A 26,459-nucleotide genomic window follows, 5' to 3' on the forward strand; every position below is an offset into this window, starting at 1 on the left:
CCAACAGACGTCAGCTGCATGAGAGTGAGGACCTTGCCCCTAGAGCAGTGCCTAGCACAGAGGAATGTGCCCAGGGAAGATTCATGGATTAAATAAATACATGATGGATTGGTGGATGGTACAAATAATGAAAATTACTTCCAGATGGTAGTGGGATTTGGGACCCAGCATCTAGTTCATAATAAACACGATGTTTAAAAACACTGATGAACACTTTTCTTACAATCATAGCTGAAGAAAGGAGAAAATATATTCATTAGGTTGTACGTAGAGTCTGGCTGGTCTGATATGAAGGAAACATTAAGACAACAACAACAATCTAGCTGTTTGCAGGAGGTGGAATTAACGGCTCACAATACCGCACACCTGCCTGGTGGGGCTCTAAGCTCTGAGTCACACATCTGCACTCCTGCTTGCCCGGCTACATATTTCCATGAATCCTCAGAGCGATCCAAAGCCAACTTCACACGTTGCACACGGGGTTCAGTGTGATAAAGTTGTTTCACTGGGGTCCTAGAATTTAATTAAACAGCCAGGCCCTCCCTGCAGGACATTATCTATTGAAGAGGATAGAAAGACATTTGACAACAGCCCAAGCCGGACAATGATTAGAACACCCCAAATTTATGGCATGACGGAACATCTGAAACAGAACAGCCCAAAATATCTGCTAGGAAGGGTTGTTTGCCCTGAAAGAGGATAATTTGTAGTTTGAAAGGCATAAATGCACGGACCATGGGGTATTGATTCAAGTCTGAAACAGAGAAGAGTCTATCTGTAGTTACAAAGATACATGGCAAGCATCACTCTTTCTGAAATCTGTTAGTCTTAAAGCTAATTCACACTTCCCTTCTCTGCCGGGTAGCACTACAGAGTGTCCAGATCAGAACACTCATATTAAAAGCAATATGCACCTTCATGCTAGACCTCTTACCATGGTGTTGGCATTGAAGTGTTTGTGGTCATGGGTTGCTTTGGGTGACTAACCACCTTGATGGTCCTCCACTTGTTCTGTCTGTCAGTTTCCCTTTTGGAATTTGGGCTCCAATCCAGACACATCACACCCAGCATGCTTTGCTGAATGAGGAGCAGAGCCGGATCATCACTTCCTTGCTGTAGATACTGTCTCCATTTATACAACCGGAGACCACACTAGCTTTTTGTGAACCACATCTCACAACCAACTTGTACTGCAATGTAGTTCACTAACACTCCCGTTTCATCTTCTGAAAGCTAGATCTCATCTCCCCATTCTGTGACAGTAGCTGGTCCTTGTTCTCAAAGAAAAGGCCTTACATATATTTCAATAAAATTGCGTCCTAAAAGATTTGTAGGATTGGTTCCAATATTCTAACCAAATTAAGATGTGTTGTGATATTATGATTGTTTAATATGTTTCTCTATATTTTTCATCTTCTGTTACCATATTCAGCATTCCATCAATGGGTTTTACATGACCCCAAGTTCAAATGTCACTTTTCAGTGAATTCTTCTCTTACCACTCTATTTAAATGTGATCCAATGAACTTTTTCTCTGCCTTTTTTCTCCATCATATTACCATGTATGTGATCATATAATCATCTAACACATATAATCATCTAACATACCATATATTTTACTTACTCATTTTGTTCATTATCTTTTTGCCTCCTTTAGAATAGAAGCTCTATTAGGGTGACAATTTTTGACCATATATTTACTTACTCATTTTGTTCATTATCTTTTTTGCCTCCTTTAGAATAGAAGCTCTATTAGGGTGACAATTTTTGTCAGTTCTGTTCCCTGCTGGATCCATGTTTGTTGTATGGATGTGGTTGAGTACATCAGCGTCCTATGCAGGTCAGTAAGAATGTGGAACATGACAAAACCAAGACTACAGTACAGCACATTCTACTAGAGGTTGCTGCCCCTGACCACATTTCTGTCAATCCATCCATCTGGGAGTTCTCTTCCCCCTTAAAAGAAAGGAAGTGGGGTTCATCTGACATAACTGATCACTTCCTTTTTCTAACTGCACACAAATCATTCTTTCAATGACCCATTTTAAACCCTGCTTGAGAAGGGCACGGCATTAATCAGTGGCCTGTCCAAACCCCTCGATCTCCTGGAAAGGGGGTCCTTCCAGATGTGCAGTCCCTCCAGGTGAGGTCCTCACAGCCAGGGCACTGCGCTTGCTCAGAGTGGGCCTGGGCTCCCTGGAGAGTGCGCAGTCATGTTGGCAGCAGCACCATGAGGCTCAGATGTTATTTGTTGTGTTGCATTGGAATATCACATCCTTTCCCACCCCATAACTGCCCCCCCCCGGGTTTTAATTTTGCAGTTTATAAAATAAAAATGGTAATATAGTTTTCTCAAAAATATACTAGGGTACTTTACTGATTATTATTTATTTATACCCAGTTGCTTCATGTAGACAATAAAGATCCGAAGTTTTGGATATGTTTAGTTTATTTCTGTTGTTCTTTGATCTGAAGGGTGTATATATATCCATCTCACATCTGGAAGGACCTCCTTTCCCCCATTCTTGCTAACGCAGCTGTGGTTTAGGCCCTTGTCATCTCAGCACTGAATGATCACAGTAGCCTCCTAACTGGCTTCAGGACTCCATCTCTTGCTTCTCCATCTCAGGCTCTTCCATCAGGTTAGTTTCTTGGAGCCCAGCTACTCAAAATGTGGTCTATGGACCACAGCAGCAGCACCTCCTGGGAATGTGTTAGAAATGCGGACTTTCAGACCCCACGCTGAGCCTATAATTCAGAATCTGTCAACAAGACCCACGATGATTCATACCCATGAAAGCTTGAGAGCACTGTCCTCTCTTCTCTCATGCCATCCCCCCACCAGGCGCCTCCGTCAGCTTCACATTGAACCATCCCCAACAGCCTCTGTCAGGAAGGCTCCACCTTAATTCAAAGGTGACATACTTTTGACATGAGATATTTTTGACACTGTCTATTACATTGATGGTGTCAAATTGGAGGGAGGAGCGGGGGTGAGTTTCAGACACTGGGGTAAGGACTCCGCACAACCTCAGAGCCCTCTTGCTTAGCAGACTGAGGGACCATGAGCAAGTTTATCTAGATAACTTTGGAACAATTATAGAAATTATTGAGATTCAACTTAAGTGGAATCCTTCTGGTAAAAGCAAAGAATATTGGGTGTTGATGAGTGAACGTTAAGGAGTGCTCGGGAAGCATCCATGATGAGTTGTTGGAAATCTTGTTCATTAGACACAGTAACAGGCATTTTATAGACTTAATTTAATCCTCACAATAATACCATTTAGGTGGGTGGTGTTATCCCTATTTTACATGCGAGGAAACTGATACTCAAAAAAGTGAGGTTGTCCATAGCCAAAGTATTGGTTAGAATTCAGGCTGCGGCATGGTAACAAAGACTCCAAAATGCAGTGGTTCACAGTGGCTCTGTCCTGAGGTGGACAGGTGACCCCAGGTGGGAGGCATTGTTGCTTTATGAGGTCACCCAGCTTCCTTCTCCTGGGTCGCTTTGTCATCCTCAAAGGTGTCCACATCCATGTGGTTGAATCTGTTCCTGCCCTTGGGAAGGGGGAAGGGAAAGTGAAGAGCACGTATTTTCTTAGGAAAATATATGCCAGAGGTTCTACCTGCTATTTACACTCCTGTTCTGTTAGTCAAATGGCCTCCTTGGTTGCAAAAGAGGCAAAGGAATGTTGTAACCTGAGCAGTTATTTACTAAAAAGAAGATGGGGGGATGGCTACTAGGGGACAATCGCAAGCCTTGCCACAGGCACAGAGATTCAAACTCCAAGACTAAAACCTGTGATCTTTTCACCGCATTAATCCACCATTTCTCATAGTTGACAGTCAGTAAATATTTGTTGACTTGAGGTAGATTGAGATAGTACCTGTGAGCCTTTTGGTTATTTGAAATTATTTCTTCCTTCTTCCTTGCCTCCCTGATTACCTAAGTGGCTCTGTGCCAAATTGTCACTATTTTTGATGATATCAATTTGTAGAACAGGAAGCTGATATTCATCTTCCTTTAGGAGAAATGTGATAATAACCCACCAGTCCTTAGACATTCTGTAGAACCTTATGAGGTGTGATAAAAGGTTAGTGATAATGACCAAATGACCATCCCCTTTAAGGTAGGTATCTTCTTAGGAGAATGCCATTGCTCAAAATATTTTTGGTATTTTGTGTTGGCTGGTAGGTCAGTGAACTCTTGCTGCAGTAATGCTTCATGACAACACCCAAATCTCAGAGGCATGCAGTAATGAGCATTTCCCCAATGCGCCTGTGGGTCTCCTTGGGGTCACTATTTGGGATGGGCCCGCAGGCCAGCTCTGCTCCACGTGTCTCTCACTCTCCTTCGGAGACAGCAGGTTAGCTTGGATATATTCTTTTTCCAACAGTACCAGAGGCATCAGAGAATAAGTGGAGATATATTGGGCATGGCCAAAAAAAAAGGTTGGGAACCACTGCTCTACACCTTAACCAAGAGGAACTGTAGTCACATGGGAAAGGGGATGAATACAGACTGGGTGAAGAGTTGGGGTCAAGAATGCAACCTACCATGGATTTGCCTTTCGTAAGTTATTTTGAATATCCACAATTATGGCAAATTTTTATCTCTTAAGGGAGCTTTGAAAGTTTTTTTAGTAGAATAGCTAAGTTTATGAATAAAATTAGTCTAGTTTTATCATTGGACAGAAAGATAACGGTTTAAGCACATGACATACAATAATGAAATTTATTTCTAGAAAAACTGGCTCAAGAATATGGCATTCAGGGGCAGGATAGTTGGAATAAATGTACAGCCTTCCAAGGTAATCAATTGATTGACAGAATAACACTAATTGATTCTAAAATAATTTTTAAAACATAAATAAACCTTATGACTTGTGGTCATAGGGTACCAGTTTGTCTCAAAGTGGGAAGGGGACTGAACGGGGGCTCCCCTCTGGTCTCTCCCTGGACTAACCCTGGGCAATGTGCTTGATGTGCAGATTCTCATCGCCAAGTCCCCGCTGGCTCCCTTCGCCTCCTTTGTCTACACCATCGAGAAGGAAGGCCTGGTTCTTCAAGGTAAGATGCTTGGATGAAGCCATTTCTCTAAGCTGATTGTGCTCAGTGGTGCCCATTGCTGGTGATAATTACTGCTACGCTCCTGATCGGAACGACTTCAGAACAGAATCAAAGGTCAAGAGGAACTGGCCAGTGGTCTTTATCCTGGTGAGATGAAAGAGATTGGCAATTGTGGCAAGAATTTGAAGAAGGTGGTTGTGGGGCTTAGAGAGAACTATAGAATTTTCTAATAGAATAAGGGTCAAACCAAGCAGGCTAGGAACTGCCACCGCCTAGTCCTCTCACAGATCCTGGAGTGAGGAGCAGGGGTGAGTCTCGGACCCTGGGGTGAGGACTCCACACCACCTCAGAGCCTCTTGCTTAACAGGCTGAGGGACCTGTGCTCAAGTCCCGACTGGGGGCCAGGCCTTGCTGGCCTCCACCTTATGACATGGGCCTGGGGCTCAGAAGGCACTGAGTCCTGGCTCGTGGGAAAGCACCCAGGAACCACTGGTCTGCTCTGGTGGTTCACTCCCAGATGCTGGATCCTCTGGTAGGTAGGAAAGGCGTCCAATCACAGGTCTGCCCAGAAAACAGTGAACACGAGATCGATTCAGACACTAATGAACTTAGCCCACAGGGTCCCAAACTGCTTGGGCCATTGAGAAGCTTCCCCACAGAAATGCTCAGGATACACATCTGTCCCCCACTGCCAGGCAGGAGGCCTTGCCCACAGAGATGCCCAGGTGGCCATGTAGCCTGTCCCAGGGAGGACCACACTGTCATTGCTGTCCGTGGGAGCACTGTCTGCCCATAGGATTTATGAGTTGAGCATTTTTCCCAGGTTTGTGAAACAGGATGAGTCTGTATAACATCCCAGGGAGACACAGTGCACTGCAGAGATCCAGCCGGAGTTGTGTGGGGCAGGCTGGAGCGTCCGTGCTTCTGTCCGCGCACAGGCTGCAGCCTTCCCTTTCCTCCCCTCTGAAAGCGCCGCTTCGTCATGGACCTGAGAGCAGTGTGTTTGTTTGGTGCAGCTGAGCTCCTCAGCAGGGACTCGGGGCCGGGGAAATTTGGGGTAAGAACTACTGACCTTTGGCTCTTAGCCTTTGACTTATGCTATCCAAGTTCCTTGGTAAATATTGTTTTTACAATTGCAAATATTGTTTTCTGACAAAGAAGCCGAGATTTTAAGACCAGATTAAGCAAAGCAAACAGCAGGCCCCTTTGTTACATAGTCTCTGAGGGTGTATAACTAATAAGCCATCAGAAGGCTGGAGTTTTATTTACCCAGGGCACCGTGTGGCTTTGGCTCTTCGTTTTTAGAGCCTTTCTTAAAAGATTAAAAGTCTACTAAACAGCAAATTTAGATGAAGATTTCAAGAAAATCTGTGGAAGATCAGGAGACAGTTTCGGGGGAAGGGGGGAGAGCCAGTTCTACCCAGATGCCTTGTGTTGAGAATCCTGACCCCTGGGCATTGTGGTAAAAGGCATGGCTACGCCGGGTCTAGTTTGGAGAACTTTTAGGATAGTGTTTATGGAAACAACATCCACAGGGTTGCCTCTTTGACACCCATTGCTAGGATCGTGACTTTGACGGGAAAGATGAAGTTGTTAGAGAAAGTAGAGGGTGGAATTGCAATCAATCGGTAGAGGTTTAAAAAACTACAAGGAAAGGATATTAGAAAAAGTTGGAAAACAGGGGAGGAAGTGAGTTACTAAATGAGGCGGACCTGGAGTTGTGTGTCTGGGAAAGAAAAAAACTCAGGAAGGTGGCCGATGATCCAAGAACCCCAAGGGATAAGGGAAAATGTCTGAGGGGCTGCAGAGCCTCACCTGGTTGCTTTGAAAGCTGATTTATCCATCCCACTCCCTCAAGCTGCACCTCCATCTCCGGTTTTCCCAGGAAGCAAAACCCTACGGCCCCTGTCAGCAATGCCTCTGAGTACAAACCTCTGGGCAGGCCCTTTCCTCCAGCTGCGTGCTCCCAAGACTTTGGGAAAATCAAAAGCTGTGACCCTCAGGAAAATGGGGGCCCCTCCTTTATTGGAGAGACCCCCTTGGATATCTATTCCAGCTCTGGTGTGATCTTGAGAAAATATAGTTCTGTCAGCTTGAAAATGACAGTGTTGACCTGGATTCAGCGCGTGGCAAATTGTGTCACAACCCATTCCTGGGTGATAAACTGAAATGAATGAGTCACAGCCAGCATATTGTATTGTTTCATGAACTATTTGTTGTGTGATCGTGTGTGTGCGCGCATTTTCAATTTCTGCATGGAGGTTGCAATGCAAATGTTTTTCTTCCTTGGATTGTAGTCACTGGCCTGGACCATCTGTAAAGGCCTTCCCAACGTCAGCCGTATCTGATTCTCCCAGGAGATGGGGTACTTATCTTCACTCAGCCCAGGAGAGCTATCTCCTTCAGATCTCCACACACGGGAACATAAAAGCTGATTTCCCTCCCCCACTCTTACCAGATGACTGAGCTAGAAAACACCTGCACATTTCCCAGGATTAAAGCAAAGAAACCTTTGATCCCTGGGTGGTAACCTTGGAAAGGTACCAGCCGTCAAGGCCAATAAGCTTTTATTGTGTGAGGGGTTGCTCTGGCATGATAGCCCTAAGTTGGCATGGAGGTTGGTACCGAGAGCTGGGGGGGACAGTGTGGCATTCCTGCCTAGGTGGCAGAGAGGGGAAGGGCAGGAAGATGAGGGTGGTGCCAGCTAAAAGAGGAGCTGCCAGCCCTGCCACCTGTGGCTCCACTGTGGTGATGCAGCCTGGAAGGGTGGGAAGGAGGAACCCAAACAGGCAAATGTGGGAAGGATCCCTCAGTGCCTTTCATCCCCTTAGTAAGCCCCAAGATTCCTGCTGCCTGCCAGGCGGAGGTTGTATAATACCTGCCGAGCTCGAGCTCCGGAGTGCTTAGTAGAGGGAGGGAAGAAAAGGTGAGGCCAACATTCAATTTCCCTGCTCTGCAGGCCACTCCTCTCACCAGTTTTCAAGGATTAGGATGCTGGGAGCAGCGGGCCATGGGGCCTGATACCCTTCCCCCACCTTTGTTCACTGGGCCGGGAGGGACAATAAACCGGCAGGCAGGAGACACTGAGGGGCTTGCTTAGAGATTTCTTAGGCTGCTTTTTGAAACACTTGAAGGAGCTGGTCCATGCTATTGTTGTAGTAAAATGGAGAGCGGAACTATTCTCCTTTTGCTGGAAAAGAAGAAAAGGTAAAAGAAAGAAAACCCACCCTCCCAGCATCTTCAGAAGGCTCCCTGGCTCTGGCCATTGCCATGGTAACCCCTCTGTTTGCATCTCCTTTGTCTTTCTGCACTGGTTGGGCATCCTGGCCTCTCAGGGTTGGGCCCAAGACCTGGGAAATACTTAGGCCCCAAAGGAGAAGGAGCTCACAGCCACCAGCTTCTGATGGTTTGACTCTGAGAGGGGCCAAGTCCCAGCAGAGGGAGAGTTCAGCTTATTTGTGCAACTGAAGTGGAGAGGTGAAGGGGTAGGTGCCATTATTCCATTTTAACGTTGTCCCCAGAGCTCGCCATGAAACCCTCAGCACCCGAGAGTGGAAAAGCTTAGAAGCATGGCCAGCCCCGAGGGAGGCCAACAGGTGCCAGGACCAAGTGCAGAGGGAAAAGCAGGGTGGGCCCACAGAACCGCATGGTTGCAGGAGGGAGGGAGAGTTTACGGGCTCCAACATGACTCACATCTGCTCTGGTTTTATCCATTGTTTCCCTGGGAAGCCCCAAGTGTTGTGCCACCCAGAACACAGCTGGGACCCCTGGGCCTCTGTGTCAAGGCCAGGAATAAAGATTCTGTCATTAAAAGCAGCCAGGCTGGCCCGGCCAGTGTGGTTCAGTGGTTGAGTGTTGACCTATGAACCAGGAGGTCACAGTTTGATTCCCAGTCAGGGCACATGCCTGGGTTGCTGGTTCGATCCCCAGTAGGGGGTATGCAGGAGGCATCTGGTCAATGATTCTCTCTCATCATTGATGTTTCTACCTCTCTCTCCCTCTCCCTTCCTCTCTGAAATAAGGAAAAATATATTTTTTAAAAAATTAAAAAGCAGCCAGTCTGTGTGGCTGATGCTGCAGGAAGCCTGGGGAAACTGGGCTTTTGTGGGGCTCATAGCAATCAGGCCCATCGCCTGGGTAGAGAAGCAGACCCTGAAGGAGGGCTGCCAGGGAGCATGAAGAGGCCGGGGCTCCTCCTGGCTCACTCTGCCTTTGCTGAGCTCTCCTTTTCCTGGGGGCCTGAGGGGCATTTGAAACACAAAAGCCAGATTGCTTTGTAGGAAAAATATATTTTTTTAAAAATTAAAAAGCAGCCAGTCTGTGTGGCTGATGGTGCAGGAAGCCTGGGAAAACTTTTGTGGGGCTTTTAGCAATCAGGCCCATCCAGGCCTGAGTAGAGAAGCAGACCCTGAAGGAGGGGCTGCCAGGGAGCATGAAGAGGCCGGGTCTCCTCCTGGCTCACTCTGCCTTTGCTGCGCTCTCCTTTTCCTGGGGGCTGAGGGGCATTTGAAACACAAAAGCCAGATTGCTTTGAACAGGACAGAAGATAATGGCTTACTTTCTCAGCAGGACAGAATTATTTTTTTTACATTGTTTTTATTTTTTAATCAGGATCAGGTATCGCAGGTTGAATTTGGATTCTGGGGCTGTCCTCTGCTAGTTTAGGTTCGAGTGAGCCGCATACACCTTGGGATGGAGATGGGGAACCTAAGGAGAGCCCGGGGTCCCTGAGATAGATCCAGAGAAGGTGCTGGAAACAAAGCTAGTTTCCTGTTTTCCTAACCACCTCGTGTAGGGGCTTTGAAGAAAGCAGAAAACAAAGAGGTAAAACCATGATTTTTTTAAGAGCTGGAGAGCCATGGCTTCGTCTTTCTTGTAAGTGCAAGGGTGGATGTTTGATTGCCTTTTAAAGCATATTGGGAGGGACATTAATCTCCTCTGTTTGTTCCCTTGTCACAAAGTTGGGTTAGATTCTTCTGCTCCATTTTCTTAGTCACTGAGCCAACAGGATGATTTATGGAAAAATTCTTTCCCCCCAAATACCACCATCTGAGTTCATCAGATTTCAGTCTGAATCAGTAACCCATCTAAATGTTTTCTGCCTGGTGGACTCAGGGTGACCCAGAAGATTCTCAACCTGATTCCATCCAGGTATGAAGGTGTCTGCCTGGTAAATACCACCCACATACTTGGTACAGCCTGGCATTCTCGTGGGAGCCTGGGCAGAGAGCCCTGGGAGTCAGTGGAGCAGAGAGAGTGAACTTCTCGCCCAGGGGTCACAGAAAAGAGAACAGAGCAGGCCTGGGGCACCGTCCCCGGGCTGCTGGCGCCACTGCAGCCCAGAAAGCTCATGCAGGCCCAAGCATTTCCCCGCAGCTTCTGCCTTCTGCTCAGCGAGGCGCCTCCCAGAGGAAACAAGGAAGGACTCCCGTCTGCCCAGTTCTCTTCTTCCCTTTAAACATTCATTTCACATCCCCTCCCTGTGTGACATCTTCCCACACTGGCCCTCTGCTATGCCCACTTTTTTTTTACTCTGGCTGTTAGCCTCGAAGAGAGATATGTTTTGAGTGCATTTCAAATTTGCATAAATGGCTTATTGCACACATCATGCCATAACTTCTTTTTGTCCCTTAACGTCATGTTGTTGCAGTATATCCACCTTGATACACGTAAGTCATGTTCTTTCACTTTAATTGAGGTAGTCACATCCATTGTTGGAATATACCAGATGTTGGCCATTCCTTCCTGGATGGAAATTACAATTATTTGTTGATGGAAATTACAATTATTTGTTAATTTAACGAATTCTGTTGCACATGTTTCTTGGTATGCAGGTGTGAGGGTTTCTCTGGGTTTACATCAAAAAGGAGAATGGCTGGTCAGAGGGTGGGTAGTTGTCAATCCGGAGGCCAGGAACACGGCTACATTTTGGGAGTTATATTTCTACGAGCGAGGGAGATGAGTGTGCAGTGACACATCCCTCTTAGAGTCCGGTTGTGGAGATTAGGTAGTACAGACCTTAGGGCTGGGCTTGTTGCATAATGTTGAAATGCAACATCAATATTTTGTGTTAAAAGTGCTGTCAGGACCCTCTTTTGTAGAGCCTAGAGCAGAGAAATGGGGTATCACAGTCAGTAATGACACCACAGATCAGCACCCCAAAATCTTGGTCCCCTACCCAAAATGGAATCTATCTCAAGCAGAAACTGTAGTGTATGTTTTGCTCTTATGCACCAAGCAAGAAAGATATTTGAGCAACAGCTACTAGTGCTTATAGCACAAAGCAGGGTCTGAATTTGGGCCCAAAATCACAGACTAAACACTTTTTTCTCCCCAAAATGTTTTTTCCTGTCTCCACAATGTTTTAAAACATGGAACAAAATGTTCGTTGGGTTAAGGTTCCAGAGCAAAGCTCTATTCCAAGGCCTGGCCTATAGTTAGTCTGAGCCCACACTCCTTCAGAAGCTGCAAGCCGCTTGGCCGTCTTTGCGGAGTCACAGTCTGCGTTTGTGAAAATGCCCGGGTAATAATACCGAGGGATGTTAAATCCGTCCGGGTTGTTGGTTTTCTTTGAAAACCTCTTCCAAAAGGACACCGTGTTCTTTCTGGAATACGACGTAAGCTTTATTTCAGTGAGTTCAGGTATTTGTTGAGTATCTATTGTTTCCAAACCATGGGGGATATGAGGCTGGAAAAAAAAAGTTTCTTCCTTTTAGTAGCTCAAAATCTAGTTATTTCAAACAAAAATAACTTTGATCAAAGCCAAACTGTGACATGTGACACATATTATCAAGGTTAAAAAAATGGAGCATGGAGGGACAGGGGAGACAGACTCGTTCTCACTGGGATGGCTGAGGAAGCTCCCGAGAGCATGTGGGGCTGGAACTGGACGCCAGCTCCCGGTGCAGATGGAATGGCCTGCAGTGCCTCTCCACAGAGACCAGGTTCTTTTGCCGGCTGAGGACAGATCTGGGGACCCTGGGGAGTGCTGATTAGCACCATGTGACTAATGAATCATGCTGACTAATGTGCTCTGAATGGATTGATTCAACAATAAAAGGAGCACTGAGAGTCAAGAGTTCAGATCCTGAATTTCACCGTGAAGTATAAATCACTTACGCTCAGGACTTCATTCTTTTTGGTCAATTAAAACGTGCTCATGATGAGAATCCAAGGCACCTTGACCAGAAAGTGCACCCGAACTGTAAGGAGAGCAGAAACGCTCCCCAGCACACCCAGGACAGGCTTATGCAACCTCAGGTTATTCATAGGACGTGCAGAATCGACCCGTCGCATGCTGCTCCCAGCCGTGCAGAACTTTTATTTCCTCGCACGGGCCATGAGAACCGACACAGTGCACGGCGCTCACACCAACTGACAGACAGAGGAGCCTTTGAACAATCTTCCTGTCTACCTACTGGGGCGTCTGTGTTTTTCTACAACAAATGTCGCCACAGAACTAAGAGCTTGCATTGCACACACAGCTCTTTCTCTCTTTTGACATCTCCCCAGCAAGGCTGCTTGAGAACCTGGCCCTCCGTGTCCAGATGTTTACTGAATTCCGCAGGCCCCCCAAAGGGCCCGAGTTCCTTTGTTGCTCTCCGAATCATTTCCCACAGAGGCTGACCGATGTCCTGAAGGAGCCCTTCAATAGGGAGGATAAATGAAGGCAGATGAAGACATGACCCCCTGAGGTTCACCCACGTCCACGCTAACAAAGGGGCTGAGGCACAACCTTGTAGGAGCATTTTGGTCAGCAGCGTCCCTTCGAGAGGCCACGTCTCCCCCACGGGGCTGCTTTCAAAGGCTGCGATCAGGGTGGAAGTGCTGGGCGTTTGTGAAGGGCCGGGCTGTGCTAGGTGTAGCACAAAACATCTAAATCACGGTCCCCTGCCTTTGTGAGGACTTCCTGGCTGCAGATGGCAGCTGGCTTTCTCAGGGGAAACCTGGGGGGAGAGGAGGAAGCCGAAGAGGGGCTCCGGCTTCTCCGGGTGACCTCTTCCCACCCAGCCCGGGAAGACTCCCCTTTCTCGACAGCCATCAAGCCTGGGCTGCAGGACCCTGACCCACACGTGTGCCGCGCACAGACAGGTGTGTGTGTGTGGAAGTGGACCCCCTGCTGGGAGGAGCGCTGCCTCAGGCTGCGAGTGACAAGTTGGTGCATTTCACAACGACAACGCTTTTGTTTTGTTTTTTTTCAAACTTTCTTTCTCTCCCTCTTTTTTTATCTTTTTTTTATCAACAGAGCCTGGGCTGCAGGACCCTGACCCACACGTGTGCCGCGCACAGACAGGTGTGTGTGTGTGGAAGTGGACCCCCTGCTGGGAGGAGCGCTGCCTCAGGCTGCGAGTGACAAGTTGGTGCATTTCACAACGACAACGCTTTTGTTTTGTTTTTTTTCAAACTTTCTTTCTCTCCCTCTTTTTTTCTCTTTTTTTCCTTTAGGCCAGCAGAGGCCATAGGGACACTGTGACCTTTGTCTAGAGCTGATGGGGGCGTGATTTGTGAAATGAAACAGGACTATGCTGCGTGGAAGAAGGAAGCGGAAGCCTGCCTAATGGGGATTAATTAGTTGATTGCTGCTGAGATGGTAACAGATTTGCCCTCACACCACTGCGCCAGCCATCGCAGACCTGGCAGGGAAGGTGAAGACGAAGGAGTCTTTGTTCTGGTCTCTAGATGCATGGGGCTGTGGGCCTTGCTGCCGTGGGATGTCAACAGCCATAATAATAATAATTTGCACTTATATAGCACCTTTCAACCAGGCACCTCAAAGCGGTTTAACCACATTAATTAATTAAAGCCCACAATCCCCCTGGGGAGAGGAGGAGGAGGACTAACAGGATTTGTAATTACAGGAGGGGACATTTCCGAATAAAGTATTGTCCACCAAATAAAAAGAGGAGGTGTATAAGAATTGGGATCTCCGAAGAGTAACTGATTCAGAAATGAAATCATGGAAGGATGGGGGGAGGGGGCATGGGCTTGGGGGTCTGTTCTTGTGTCAGAGGGAGGTCGACAGGCTCAGAATTCACTGACAGGTCTGGATCCCACTGAGAAGCGGAACATGTATGGTGTTAGCAGCATTTGGAAGGTCATTAGTGGTGCAACTATTGTGGTGTAAATTCAAGTTTCACTAATAAATTGTGTACAGCCCTGCAGAACAAAGAGTGAGATTCTTGCAGTATTTAATAAAGGATGAAATGATTTCTTTAGATTGAAAGCCCAAAGCTGGGCCAGTCAATTAGCAAATAAATCAATTGGTGACCCATAGGATAATTTAGTCATTTCTAGCACAACACCAAGCCGACCCCCTCCTCCTGCCATAGGCTTCCCACCAAAGCTTCAAGACTGGTTCAGGGCAAAGCCTGGGGCTCCGGCCCCTTCAAATCTTCCCAGCCTTTGGTATTGGGACCTCTCTCACCCAAGTGGGTAGTGACCCTGAGCTGTCCTCTCTATGATCACTTTGTACCTGCTCCCCCTCCAGAGATATTGTAATGCCGTTAGAGGCTACAATCAAGTCTTATCCTGTCTCTTGTCTCCTAGGGGTGCCCAACAGAGTGCTGTGGGCAAAGCAGGTGGACTGGTCAGGAGTGGCTGACCGACTAAGTCCTTACCAGCTCATATCTATTGAGCCCATACCAAGTGCTAAGGGGAAGCTCAGAAGCAATAGGCTAGGAACCCCATCCCTGTAACTCTGTTACAAGGAATGGGAAAGACTCACATACTGCTAACAATAACATAAAACAATAAAATAAAGTGACATGATGGATGCACGTTCAAGCCTCATGCTGCAAGGGCAGAGAGGGATCAGGGAAGGTATTCCTGGGGAGCAGCAAGGGGCACCCTGGGCACTGGCTGGTGAGAGTGGTGTGGGCAGACCCGGCAGAAGAGGGCGAGGCTAACTTTCCGGACTGTGGCCCTTGGCCTCCCTCTGAGTGAGGTGCATTCTGAGAACTTGGGGTCTTCGACAGAACACTTGTGAAAACCAAGCTGAGTTTTTGCAGCCGATTAAATGTAAATTTCCCACGAATTCTTATTACATGAATTGGCCTATTTCGAACATCAAGGGAGTATTTAAGAAATTAGGAAAGATGTTTTATTCTCTGTAACTATTAATTCAGTCTCTCTCCACTTTCACTGTTCACCAAGTAAGAAAAGCCAAACATTTCACACATAAAAACACTCAAAAGTGTCTGAAAAAGGTACAAGGGAAACACTTCTCCATCACACGTGTCAGAGATTAAATGGCTTCCTCCTGAAGACTTTTTTTTGACCCCTGTACACACTAAGACAGTGCTCTACACCCAGCAGTTGACGAGCCAGTCCCCACACTCTCCCGCTCCAGGGCCCACCAGGGTAGCTCACCACGAACCACAGTGCCAGGACGGACCTCAGCAGTCTTTGCCTCATGCCGGTATTTATGGAGGGCACTGCATGTCTGACACACACCATTCGTGCCTAAGCGTACACTATCTCCTAACAGTCTGACAAGGTAGGACTTCTTTCATCCCTCTTTCCAGATGAGGAACAAGGCAAGAAGCGTTCAGTCTCTCACTAGAAAGTGATGGAACGTGGATTTGAACCCAGGCAGACTTGCTCCTTCCTCTCTCCCCCCTCACCAACCCCTGTCATATTTCTGTTCATATCTATTACAACCTCTCTTGGCCATCCTCAATTCACTAAAGGGCTCAGCACAATACTATACACATAGCAGGAACTCGGCGAATATTTTCCAGCTAAAAGAATCGCTAGAGTAGTGGCTGCAAAAAGCCTGGGCTGTGGTGCTGAGAATAAGGTAGAGGCCCCATCACCACCTCCTTCTCCTTTCTAAAGATTAGGGGAGGAAGGTTGCCCCAGGGAATGTTCACAAGAAAGAAGACACAGGCCGTATTCATGAGCTGGAAATCTGCCAAGCTGGTACCACCCATGAGATGCTAGTGAAGCGTCTTGAGCTGTTAATTACTTTCATCGAACTCGGATGCGATGTGGAACTTTTTTCTTGGGGCGAGTGTACATGCACATACTGGTATGTAGACAAAGTCAGACTTTGTCTACCTGTCTGTGCTGGCATCCTAGCTGCTCCGTGGCTATGCCGTGGTCCTGGTGAAGCATCAGGAGTGTATTTCTGGAAGCATCAGAGCGAGTGTTTCTGGATTAATCCAGAGGAGCTGAACTCCTCGCACAGTGTCTGCTATGTTGTATGTTGTGAGCAACATTACTGCTCTGAGACAAGTTCGTCTGGCAAAACCAGAGGAGATGGGGAATGAGGATCAGGTAATGGGGGAGAGGGAATGAAGACAAAAGGAGTGCAAACTATCAGATTCTGACCTAAAACTGTGGTCTTAAAACTACTTGGCAGTTTTTTTCCCACTTGGCAGTGTCTTCCCCATCCCCGTGCTTCGGTTTTAATGTCGTCACCATCACTTTTGTCCCATGGCTGTGACAGGACGTTCTTTAGTTCTTTATTCGGTTACAGAATTCAGCGGAGGCCTCTTTTGCTCAGACAGAAGGAAGAAGCCCGTCCCACTTCTCAAACAAGCATTCGTGTTAGGGAAGCACGTTGCCTACTTTTCTAAATGTTCTTAAGGGTGGGTTTCAGGTGCAGCACAAGTTCCCCAGAACTCCAAACAGATCTGGGCCGAGAGAGGGCCAATTGATAGTGGGCATGTGTCAGGGTGGACTTGTGCCTAAACAAACAGCCCCCCAAATCTCACGGCTCTGCGTCTCCTGGGCCGCTGTCCTCCATGTGGTGCCTCACGTTTCATTACAGAAAAAGCACTTCCACAACTGCCTCAGTGGGAGGGTGGGGGGGTGGGGGGGGGTCGTGCACTTACAGAAACAACACACATCTTTCAGGGCTGAGCAGTCACACAGCCACTCCCAAACTCCACGGAGTGGAAGACACAAGCCCACAGTCCCCCCGTATTCTGAAGGGAAGGAGAACTGGGTATGCGTGACCCCTTGTGAGTTGGCAAAGGTCGCCTTTCACATCCACTCCTTTCCCTGGACTAGTGGGCATCTATCAGAGGCTCATGGGGTGATGTTGAGGAGGAAATACCACATCGTTCTGCAGCCCAGTTTAGCCTGCGGGGACCTTGTGGAAAACGAGTTGACAGGGAAGACTAGTTCACCCTGGGCTTTCCCTTGGGGCTCCCAGACTAGTCACGTTAGAAAAGGGTACTGGGTGGCGAGGGCCATCCTGATTTCAGCAGGACGTCTGAGACCGAGCGACGAGTCGCCCAGGGCCATCGTGCTTCGTGAGAAGAGGCTCTGGAAACAGCCCTCCGCCTCCATTCCTCCCTTATGACCAGACATGATTCAGATCCCCTCAGCCCTGTGACTTTCCAGAAAGCAGCTCTCCCCGCAGCAGAGAGAGGGGGGGAAACTTTCCCTTATTATTCTTCTAATAATGAGTTCCTGCTCTGAGTGGGCGCTTCCATGTGTTTTCAGTCAGTGCTGATGGCAGCCTGGCCGGGGGGACATTTCCAAGAGGCTGTGGACATAATAGATGAGGGCTCGCATTGACAGAGCTGCTCTCAGCTTTCCTGCCAGCGCAGCCCTCCCGAGGCCTGAAACCGGAGACGAGGAATGATTCACGGGATCGTGTTGTGAACAAACATGGCGGCCCCACCTCGTCGTTCCTGTTAACTAAGTAAGAAGGGATGGTTTCAAAGCTTCCCTCTGAGAGATTTGCAGACCTGGATTTTAGTAACTTAAAAGGACATAACTTTCTCAGGCCAGACAGTTCTTTGCAGATGCCAAGACCTCCTGTGTGCAGGGCTCACACAGAGTCTTAGCCGACCTTGACCTCATAAGAACAAAGGGAGAAATGAGGTCACGCCATTTCCTGCCTAAAACCTAATCACAAGCACACGAGATACTTCCAAGTGAGCAATGGTGGTAGGCCCTGTGTGCTAAGGGGTCCCACCTATTCGTTCCCCCCAAAGCGAATGTCTTCAGATAATACCTAGTTGCAAATGACCTACAGGGGACTTGTACAAACAATTAGTTATGAACGGGCTCTTTTCCTGGAGAAGAATGTCAGTCACTCAGGTGAAAGGGGACAGCTGCTGTAGGACACAGGTGGCCTGGAATTGGAAAGCCTTTGAAAGCAGAGGCCGCCCTGGGGACTCACTACCTTGGAGTCTCTGCTCCTCTGCATTTCCAACCACGGCCACCCTCTTGCCCAGCAGACGTGCTCTTCAGACTGTCCTGCTCACTAGAAACTTTAGCTTGCATGTGGCTCACCCTCATCTCTTGAACTCCTCTCTCTACACTGCAGCCTTTCAACTTAAGTTCCCATTGGCTTTTTCCCTTGGTGTCTCCTAGTTAAAATTCCTAAGAGAGAACCTCATTGGTTTGGGCTGATCTTATTGTTTTGTCTCAGGTAACATCACTGGTCACTAGCCAGCCAGTCGGTTGTGGGCCGAGGGGGCGGCTGAAAGCAGGCGGACTAGGCAGCCGCAGATGTGGGCAGGGCAGCTGCCCTAGAGGGGCTGGTTTCATGTGTTTAGGGGACTGGCCGTGTGTGTGGTGTTTCCCTGTTTCAGCGGAGTCAGAGGATCTTAGTCTGAATTCATGCATCAATGGGAAGACGAGGGGAGAAACTGAATTATGACACTGGACTTTGCCTTGTATTCATTAGAGACCATTGCGTTCCTACCTCAGCAGATGTTTAAAGGCCACCCCAACTCAGTCCAGATTTCAGCATTTCCACATTCGTTAGAGTAGACATGGGGCTGGAAGTGAATTAGAGGCAAATCTAAACAGCCCTGTGCTTCTCTGCTCTTTCCTGAGCTCCACGTCCATATTGATTCAATCATTGGCCAGCCCTTGTCCTGTGCCGGACACTTGTACCTACTGCCTAAAGCCACAGATTCTCTAGGAGCCTATGATGACACAGAAGGCCGTTCTGATGGTGTTTCTAAGCCTGCTGCTGTGGGTTCTAGAGCCAGTGCCTCTGGACCACTTCCATCTGCTTATTCCTTGTAGAATCTGAGGTTGAAGTCTGTTGCCATCGGCTGTCCCTGGGATCTGAGAACCCATCTGGGGTTTGTCCAGCCTTTCTCTCCAACACCAGCATCCCAACTCTTGAGTCATTACCATGTCAACATCTTGAATGTGGATGCAGAGATGAAGCAGGAGCCAGCCTGGCTTTCTCCCGTTTTCTAGGCCCCTCTGGGGCTAATCAGCAGCCACCCATCCCTGTGTTAATAACATAAGCTCTCTAATGAGAACACCTGGAGGAAACTCATGGGAAGGCTTGAGATGAAGCCAGTTTTGCAGTAATTATTCCTACCATCATTCTGTTTTAAGCTGGACTCAGACTTTCCAGTCAAAACAGCTTGCTACACCCAACCAACTAGATGGACGGACCTGTACCTCTCCATGTTCCTTAAACCGCCTCAGGTTTTACTAAAACTCTTCATGCTCACATCTCAGCTCCAAAGTCTCCTTAGGCCTTGAACTTCAGGCAGCATATCCCTACCTCAGGAAGACAGGGTTTAGTGAAATGTCCTGAGTGCATCTCGTGGGTGGAATTCTTTAGTGGTCTTTTCCCAGCCCTTTTCCCACCTGCCCAGCCCATCTTGACGATGGTGTTCGCACCACTGGAGAAATAATAGACCTTCTTAACTGGAATTGCCTAATCAGGGGAAAGAGGATAGTGGCTGGGGAAGTGGAAATGGTGGCCAGGGCAGGCATGGAAAACAGATCCCTGCTGTATTTATTAGTCTGCTAAGGCTGCCATAGCAGAATGCCACCAAGAAGCCTAAACAACAGAAACTTATTTTCTCCTAGTTGTGGAGGCTGGAAGTCCAAGGTCAAGGTGCCAGCAGGTTGGTTTCTCCTGAGGCCTCTCTCCTGGGTTTGCAGATGGACACCTTCTCACTGTGTCCTTGCATGGCCTTTCCTTTGTGTGCGTGCCTAGTGTCTCCTCCACTGTAAGAAGACCAGTCTTATTGGGTTAGGGTCCCACTTTGATGACCCCATTCAATCATAATTACCTCCTTTTAAGGGCCTATCTCCAAGTACACTCATGTTGAGGGTTGGGGCTTTAACATACGAATATTTGGGGGGGCACAATTCAGTCCATAATACCTGCCATAACTCTGTTTTCCTCAACACATCATCTCTCATCCTCTGATGTTGCCCTTCTAGTTCTGAGAAAAGTAGATATTGGTCAAGAAATGGCAGGTGTGACTCTGTGCAGTGAGTTTGAGAATGGCTTAACTAGGTATGGAGGGGACCTGAGATAAGCAGAGTGAACAGATGGATAGGTGGATGAATGGGTGGATGAATGGTGGGCTGGCTGGCTGGCTGGATACATAAATAGATGGTTGCATGAATATACAGGTGGATAAATCTATGACTTGGGTAGTGCATCAGTGGCACCAGGGAAGACATCACATTCTCTTTCTTTAGGGTTGTAGGTTTTTGCACTGCTGGGGTTGCAAACTCAAATGCTAGAGTTAGATAACAGAGTTGCAAAAAGAGGCTAGTGTGCAATAATAGGGAGTAGTGGGGACTGTGACAAATTAGAAAGAGTATGACCTGCCTAAAGGGACAGCATGTACTCATGTACTCAGTTCCAGCCAGTTGTTACTTTGTAGGATGCCAGCCCAATGCTGCCAGAACTTCTGATTTTTCAAGAGAAGCCCGAAATCTGAATCTTTTTCAAATGAAATCTTTCATTAAATAAATATTTAAATTATGGCAATCAGCTCAAAATTGATAAAATATTGGGTGGGCCAAAGAAACACATTTACGGTCTGAATGAACCCTGGAGGCTGTGGGATTTCCACTCATGGAACACTGGGAAGATCTTCAATGTCAGCACACGCAGATGTAGGTATTTTAGGGCTTGGGCTCATGAGTATGCTGCACATAGCAGAACTATGCCTGCTGCTAGTGACAAAGCAATAACTGAGCCAGTATTACTAGGAAGTATCACTAAACCTCTGGGATTTCTTGTCTATAAAGTGGAGACAACAGTTGCCTTACCTGTCCCCCAAAGGAAAAGAAGAATATGCAGGAAAAGGCTTGCAAAGCGTGCACATCGCTAAGCAATACACCATGCATTACTTTTGTTACTGTTCCCAGGAAGGAGGCTGAGCCCTGCCCGGGCAGGACAGGGGGTCCCTAGGAGGAGGAGGACAGCAGTAACTAGATCCATCCTCTTGGTTCCGAGGGACATGTGGCTGTTTTGCTGTTCTTAGAGGGTTTTTTTATTATGAAAATGTTAAACCGTCAGAAGAGTAGAGAAAACAGTGTGATGAACACCCCAGCACTCTCATCTAGCTGTAGTCATTGCTGATGTTTGCCACATCATCTCGGTGAGTGTTGCTGGCAGAGTGTGGGGTGGATGTGGCAGAGATGCAGTAAGAGATGGGACGGAGGGAGCCTAGTGGCACCGAACGGAGAGCCGAGAGCTTCCACTACCTCGGTGACTCCTTATTGCAGGAAAGCAGGGCCTGGTGGGCCGTGGATGGTTCCCTTTGGGATAGGACCCTGAGGAGGGGGTCTTGTGCAGGATCAGTTCTCATAAGTGATGCATTGTTACCACCTTAAGGTGACAGAAACTGGGACACGGAAATTCTTTTTATGATTTATTTTTGTTTATTATTATTAAGCTTTTAATTTTTTGCAAAGAGACTATATGATTATGTCTGCCTCATGTAACTGAACAATGTCTAAAGAGACTTTGGCTGTGGAAATGTCACTGTCGTAAAGAATTCAGGAATGGAAACCATGCTGGGTCTGTGAGAAGCTCACTAAAATCACAGCGATTAAAAGACATGTTGGTCCCTAAAAATGAAAGGTTTTAGGAGCAAAACACTCAGATTCAAAGAAAGTATAAAGGGCTCTTTTTGTTAAAGTATTTAAAAGAGTCTCTAAGACATATTGCCCCATTTCTCGGCGTTCGCTATGACTGCATTTAAATGTGAAGGCTTCCCCGTCTTAAAACGTGAAAGCAACTAGACTTCGCTTGAAGATTCCATTATGTGGCCCCTTCATTAATTTAAGCTGACATTCCTTCTCAATTGGGGCAAATCATCAAAGCTTTATTGTATTGAGAACCTTGAATTCAGTAACAAAGAGTGCGGGGTTTGGAGGGAAATGTGGGGAGGGGATGGGGGGAGACCCTGAGGCCCAAAGAAAGGAAGGGAGGAAGGAGCTGAGAAGGTGGGTGGGAGCGGGGGACTGGAGCATTGAGAGGCAACGGGGGACAAGGGGGGGAGTTAGAAAAGCAGAGAGAGACTATGGAGGGTTGTGGTAGAGGGAAGGGGCTGAGAGGGGCTGTGCTGTAAAGCTACCCCTCGAGCCTCCGCTAAACAAGACAGTAGAAGCTAAACCAGCCGGCAACTTTGCCCTCACAAATTGGCTTCCAGAGTAAGGATGAAAAGGGAGAGAAGGCATAAAGGAAGAGAAAACATGTTCCTATCTTCCTTCACGCAGGTGCCTCTCGAAATTTCTGCCAGTAGAGCCCTGCCCAGCTGACTGGCAGGAAGCCCGCTGGGCGGGCCTGGGCCTGGCACCCCAGCCCCATCCCCAGTCCTGTCTGGCTCAGTGGCACCTCCATCAACCTGGACCCAGGCCCCCGGCAGGGCTCTCTCTTCCTTTCTGGTGTCATTTTACGTGGGTGATGTGGGATGTCCCAGGGGCACTGTATTGGGTCCATTGTTGAGGAGTAAGGCAAGGAAGGATCTTTAGAAATGTGAGTAAGTCATACACAAACGTTTATTGAGCATCTATGATGTATAACTAGAATGAAATAAGATTTGTAAGGTGAACGTTAAAGCCTCAGGGAAAACTGGGTTTTTCAAAGGTGTAACTTTAATAAGTAAAATACTGATTTCAAAAGCCAAAGCAGTCCCCGACAGTCTTTCCTCCGCACCAAAAAAGTCCACAGGACACAAGAATTTCAAGTGGACACTGTGGAGCAAATAGTTCCCGGTGTCCAGCAGCCCATCTGAGACCAAGTCAGTCAGGGAGGTTGTTGGCCATCAGTCCCCAGCCCACCACGTTCCCACTCTGTGCCCTCAAAGAGCTTCTGTGACCGCTTTGAGTCACAATTTCCCAAAGTGTGGAATGGGAATAAAAATAATCATCCTAGCCCTGGCTGGCAAGTTCAGTGTTTACAGTGTCAGCCTGCAAACCAAAGGGTCGCAGGTTCAATTCTGGTCAAGGTCATATACCCGGGTTGCAGGTTCCCCTCCCAGGTTGGGACCCATTAGGGAGACAACCAATTGATGTGGCTCTCTCACAACGATGTTTCTCTCTCCTCTGTCTCTCTCCCTCTCCCTCCCTTCTTTCCACTCTCTCTAAGAAGCAATGGAAAAAACCAAATCATCATCATCATCATCGGCCGAATCTTCATCCCTGGGAGCCTGTAGGGATGACCACATAGATGAAGGATGATTTTCCCTCCTTCCCTGACTGTCTAAACCTGGGTTACTGCAATGATCGAGTCTCCCGTTTAAGACATAAATCAGATGGAGCTGTTCCTCCACCCAGAGCTCTGGGACGACGCCCTTTTCACTCAGATGGAAGCAAAGGCCCTCCACGGTCCCACCTCTGGTTGCTCCCTCCTGGCCCACCTGCTGGGCCACCCCAGTCTCCAGGCAGCTGCTCTAGTCACCAGGCACCCTTCGGAGCCTCGCACTTCAGGACCCTTCGCTGGCAGGCTTTTCCCCAGATAGTCCCATAGCTGACACCTCACCTACTTCCCCAGGTACTGGCATGACTCCCTCACCGCTAAGGTTTTGCTAAATATCACCTTCTCTGTGACCCCCCCCCCCCCCCCTATTGCAGCCGACTCTCCTCACCCCCATTCTGCGCTGCTTTTGCTTTCCCCGAGCTGCAACACTACACGGGCTGGAGGGCAGACATCTCTCATTTGTTCACGGAGTGTCCTAGCACCTACGGCAGCGTCAGGCCAGCGAGCACTCTCAGTAAGCAGGTTGGCTCTTTCTCAGAGGAAACCGATCAAAGACAGCCTGCTCTAGCTGAAGGGAATATGAGCTCAAAATCTCTCCCACCATTGCTGCAGGCTCTCCATGGAATAACCTGTGCTCCAGGGAGCAAGTTTTAAAACCAACGTGTGTTCTCATACGTAAAACCCATGTTGAAACTATAAAGTGCCGTGTAAGGTCAGGCCCAAGGGCCTGGCACAATGTATACAGCAAGAGCCCAATTGTTAGAGGGGTTGGGGAAGAAAAGTGGAGGAGGGAGGGGGTCAAAGATCCCAGGACCGGATTCTTGCTCTCATTCAGGCCTCAGCTCAACCATCAGCACTCAGCAAAGCCTTATCTGCTCCCTGTCTACGGTCCATACAGCATGACTGTAATGATTTTAGGTTGGAGAAAGTTTTATAAGGATGTTTGTTAAGCAGCTACTATATGCTAGACAGTATCTGTGCCCAGTTTACTATGTAAGTGATCTCATGAAATGTCAGCCCTCTCACCATTGTCTGTCCAGTACCTCGTGCCTGGCCTGGCACATGTAAGGTACTCAATAAATGCTCACCTAGTTTCCTAACAACCCTCTGAGGCAGGTACCATTAACTCCGTCTCACGGTGAGGGACCAAGGTTCAGGTTTAGGTAATTTGCTTCATGTTGTCATACGTGTGAGTGACAGAGCACAGAGTTCAATTCCACTCAGACAAGCTCCAGTCACTCTGGTTCTGAGAGAGAATTTGGGTTAGACCATCCCTTCTGACCACACCAGCAATGGGGGAGGGCTCTGTCTTTCCTTCCTGGAATTCTCTTCTCCACTTGGACTCACTTCCTCCCTTTGTCCATTTAGCTCACCTGGAGGGGTCTCCTGCCACCTTCTGACTAATGGGCCTGCCTGCCTCACCCTCCCTGTCTGGATAACCCTAGAGTTAGTGGTGGCTCATCTTGAATCATAAATCAAATTCTAAAAGACATTGCAACTTTGTGCTCAAAACCTCCTTAGAAGTTAAATTCTTTGTGAAGGTCACTTGCTTATGAGTAGAATGATGGATCCATCAAGTCTGTCCCTTTAAGAAAAATCTGGATAGTATTGGTTTCCCCCCCACTCCAAAAAATAACAGCCCTACTTAGTCCACTTAATATAGCTAATTCCCCAAGGACCCCACACTCAGTTTCCACTCTGGCCACACTGAGGAAAAGCGCCAATCATGCTGTCTCATTACATAAACAGAAATCATGTGTAACTAGCGTGTTCATTGTGCTTCTCATGTACCCACTCTTCCGCGGGGTCTTCTTTCTTGGCCGTTGCTGAAGCGCAGCATGCCAGCTGTTGACGCTATAGAGGGACATCGCTACTTAGTGTACGCCCGGACCTCCTTTATGGAAGCCGAGAGGCAGCCTCTGACTCTAGTTCCCAGAACTCTAGTCCCAGGAGAAAGCATCTCCATAAATCTGAGGTTTTCTGCCAGATGAATAACCCTTTGCGTTGATTTCAGAGATACCAGGCAGGTTTTCATGTTCTGGGTGTGTATTTCCTCTAGAACCAGCAGTGGCCTGTGGAGACGCTTCCTGGAGGTTTCGGGTTGAGGACTCTTCCGGGAGACTCAGGGTTGAGTGGAGTGTCAGGAAGGACCACTTCCAGCAGGACTGCCCCCAGTTAAAGGCTGAGTAGCTGTTCGGTTGTGTGGGACTGTCCTGCCCTTCCTGCCTCACCGCAGAATGCCAGGTGCATCCCCCAGTCCCTGTAAGAACCAGAGGTGCCTGTAGGCCACGTCCAAGCACCGCTGGTTGAAAGCAGCAGCGGGGCAGATACCATGAAGTCCTGCACGGAGGTCAGTCTGCAGCCAGAGGTCCCTCCCTCCCAGTACAAGTTGCTTCCTACCCTTTTGCCTTCAATGACCTTTGTTTGCTTTCAGGTCTGGTCTTGATGAAAATTGTTTATATTCTCAGGAGGAAATGTCCTCCTGAGAAGAGTCCCATTCTCTGGAATGACTTTGGACTCTTTTTTGATGTAATGATTGAGAGAGTTTATGAGGTGTAAGTTCCCAAGCTCAGCAGTCAGAGTCTAGGATAAAAGAGATCGGAGCCGGGACAGGAACAAATGGATTCACCAGGACCCAAACACAGGGCTGCAACAAATGGGTCTTCTCTACCGGCCCTGCCAGGCCCTGAATGCTGCTCCCCTGCTGCCCCACAAGGCTGGACAGGTTCTCTCTAATATCTAGAAATATCAACATTCTCTGCAAAGTAAATGGCCCAAGTCGGGAATCTTCTAGGACAGTGGTTCTCAACCTGTGGGTCGCGACCCCTTTGACAGGCGAACAACCCTTTCACAGGGGTCGCCTAAGACCATCCTGCATATCAGATATCTACATTACGATTCATAACAGTAGCAACGAAAATAATTTTATGGTTGGGTCACAACATGA

At 47.9% G+C, this 26,459-nt stretch overlaps 1 protein-coding gene across 1 annotated transcript in view; it reads left to right on the forward strand.

Annotated features, from left to right (window-relative positions):
- The window catches only part of RAD51B (RAD51 paralog B), a 539,221-nt gene extending 524,983 nt beyond the window's left edge, over positions 1-14,238 (forward strand). Inside the window, exons 10-11 of the mRNA XM_005877928.2 lie at positions 4,992-5,070; positions 13,516-14,238. Coding sequence (XP_005877990.1) covers positions 4,992-5,070; positions 13,516-13,532 — 96 coding nt within the window. The 3' untranslated portion in view covers positions 13,533-14,238. The remainder of the gene's footprint in view (positions 1-4,991; positions 5,071-13,515) is intronic.
- The last annotated feature ends 12,221 nt before the right edge of the window (positions 14,239-26,459 follow it).

The sequence above is a fragment of the Myotis brandtii genome, unplaced genomic scaffold, assembly GCF_000412655.1.
Source record: "Myotis brandtii unplaced genomic scaffold, ASM41265v1 scaffold536, whole genome shotgun sequence".
In the NCBI taxonomy this organism is placed as follows: domain Eukaryota; kingdom Metazoa; phylum Chordata; class Mammalia; order Chiroptera; family Vespertilionidae; genus Myotis; species Myotis brandtii.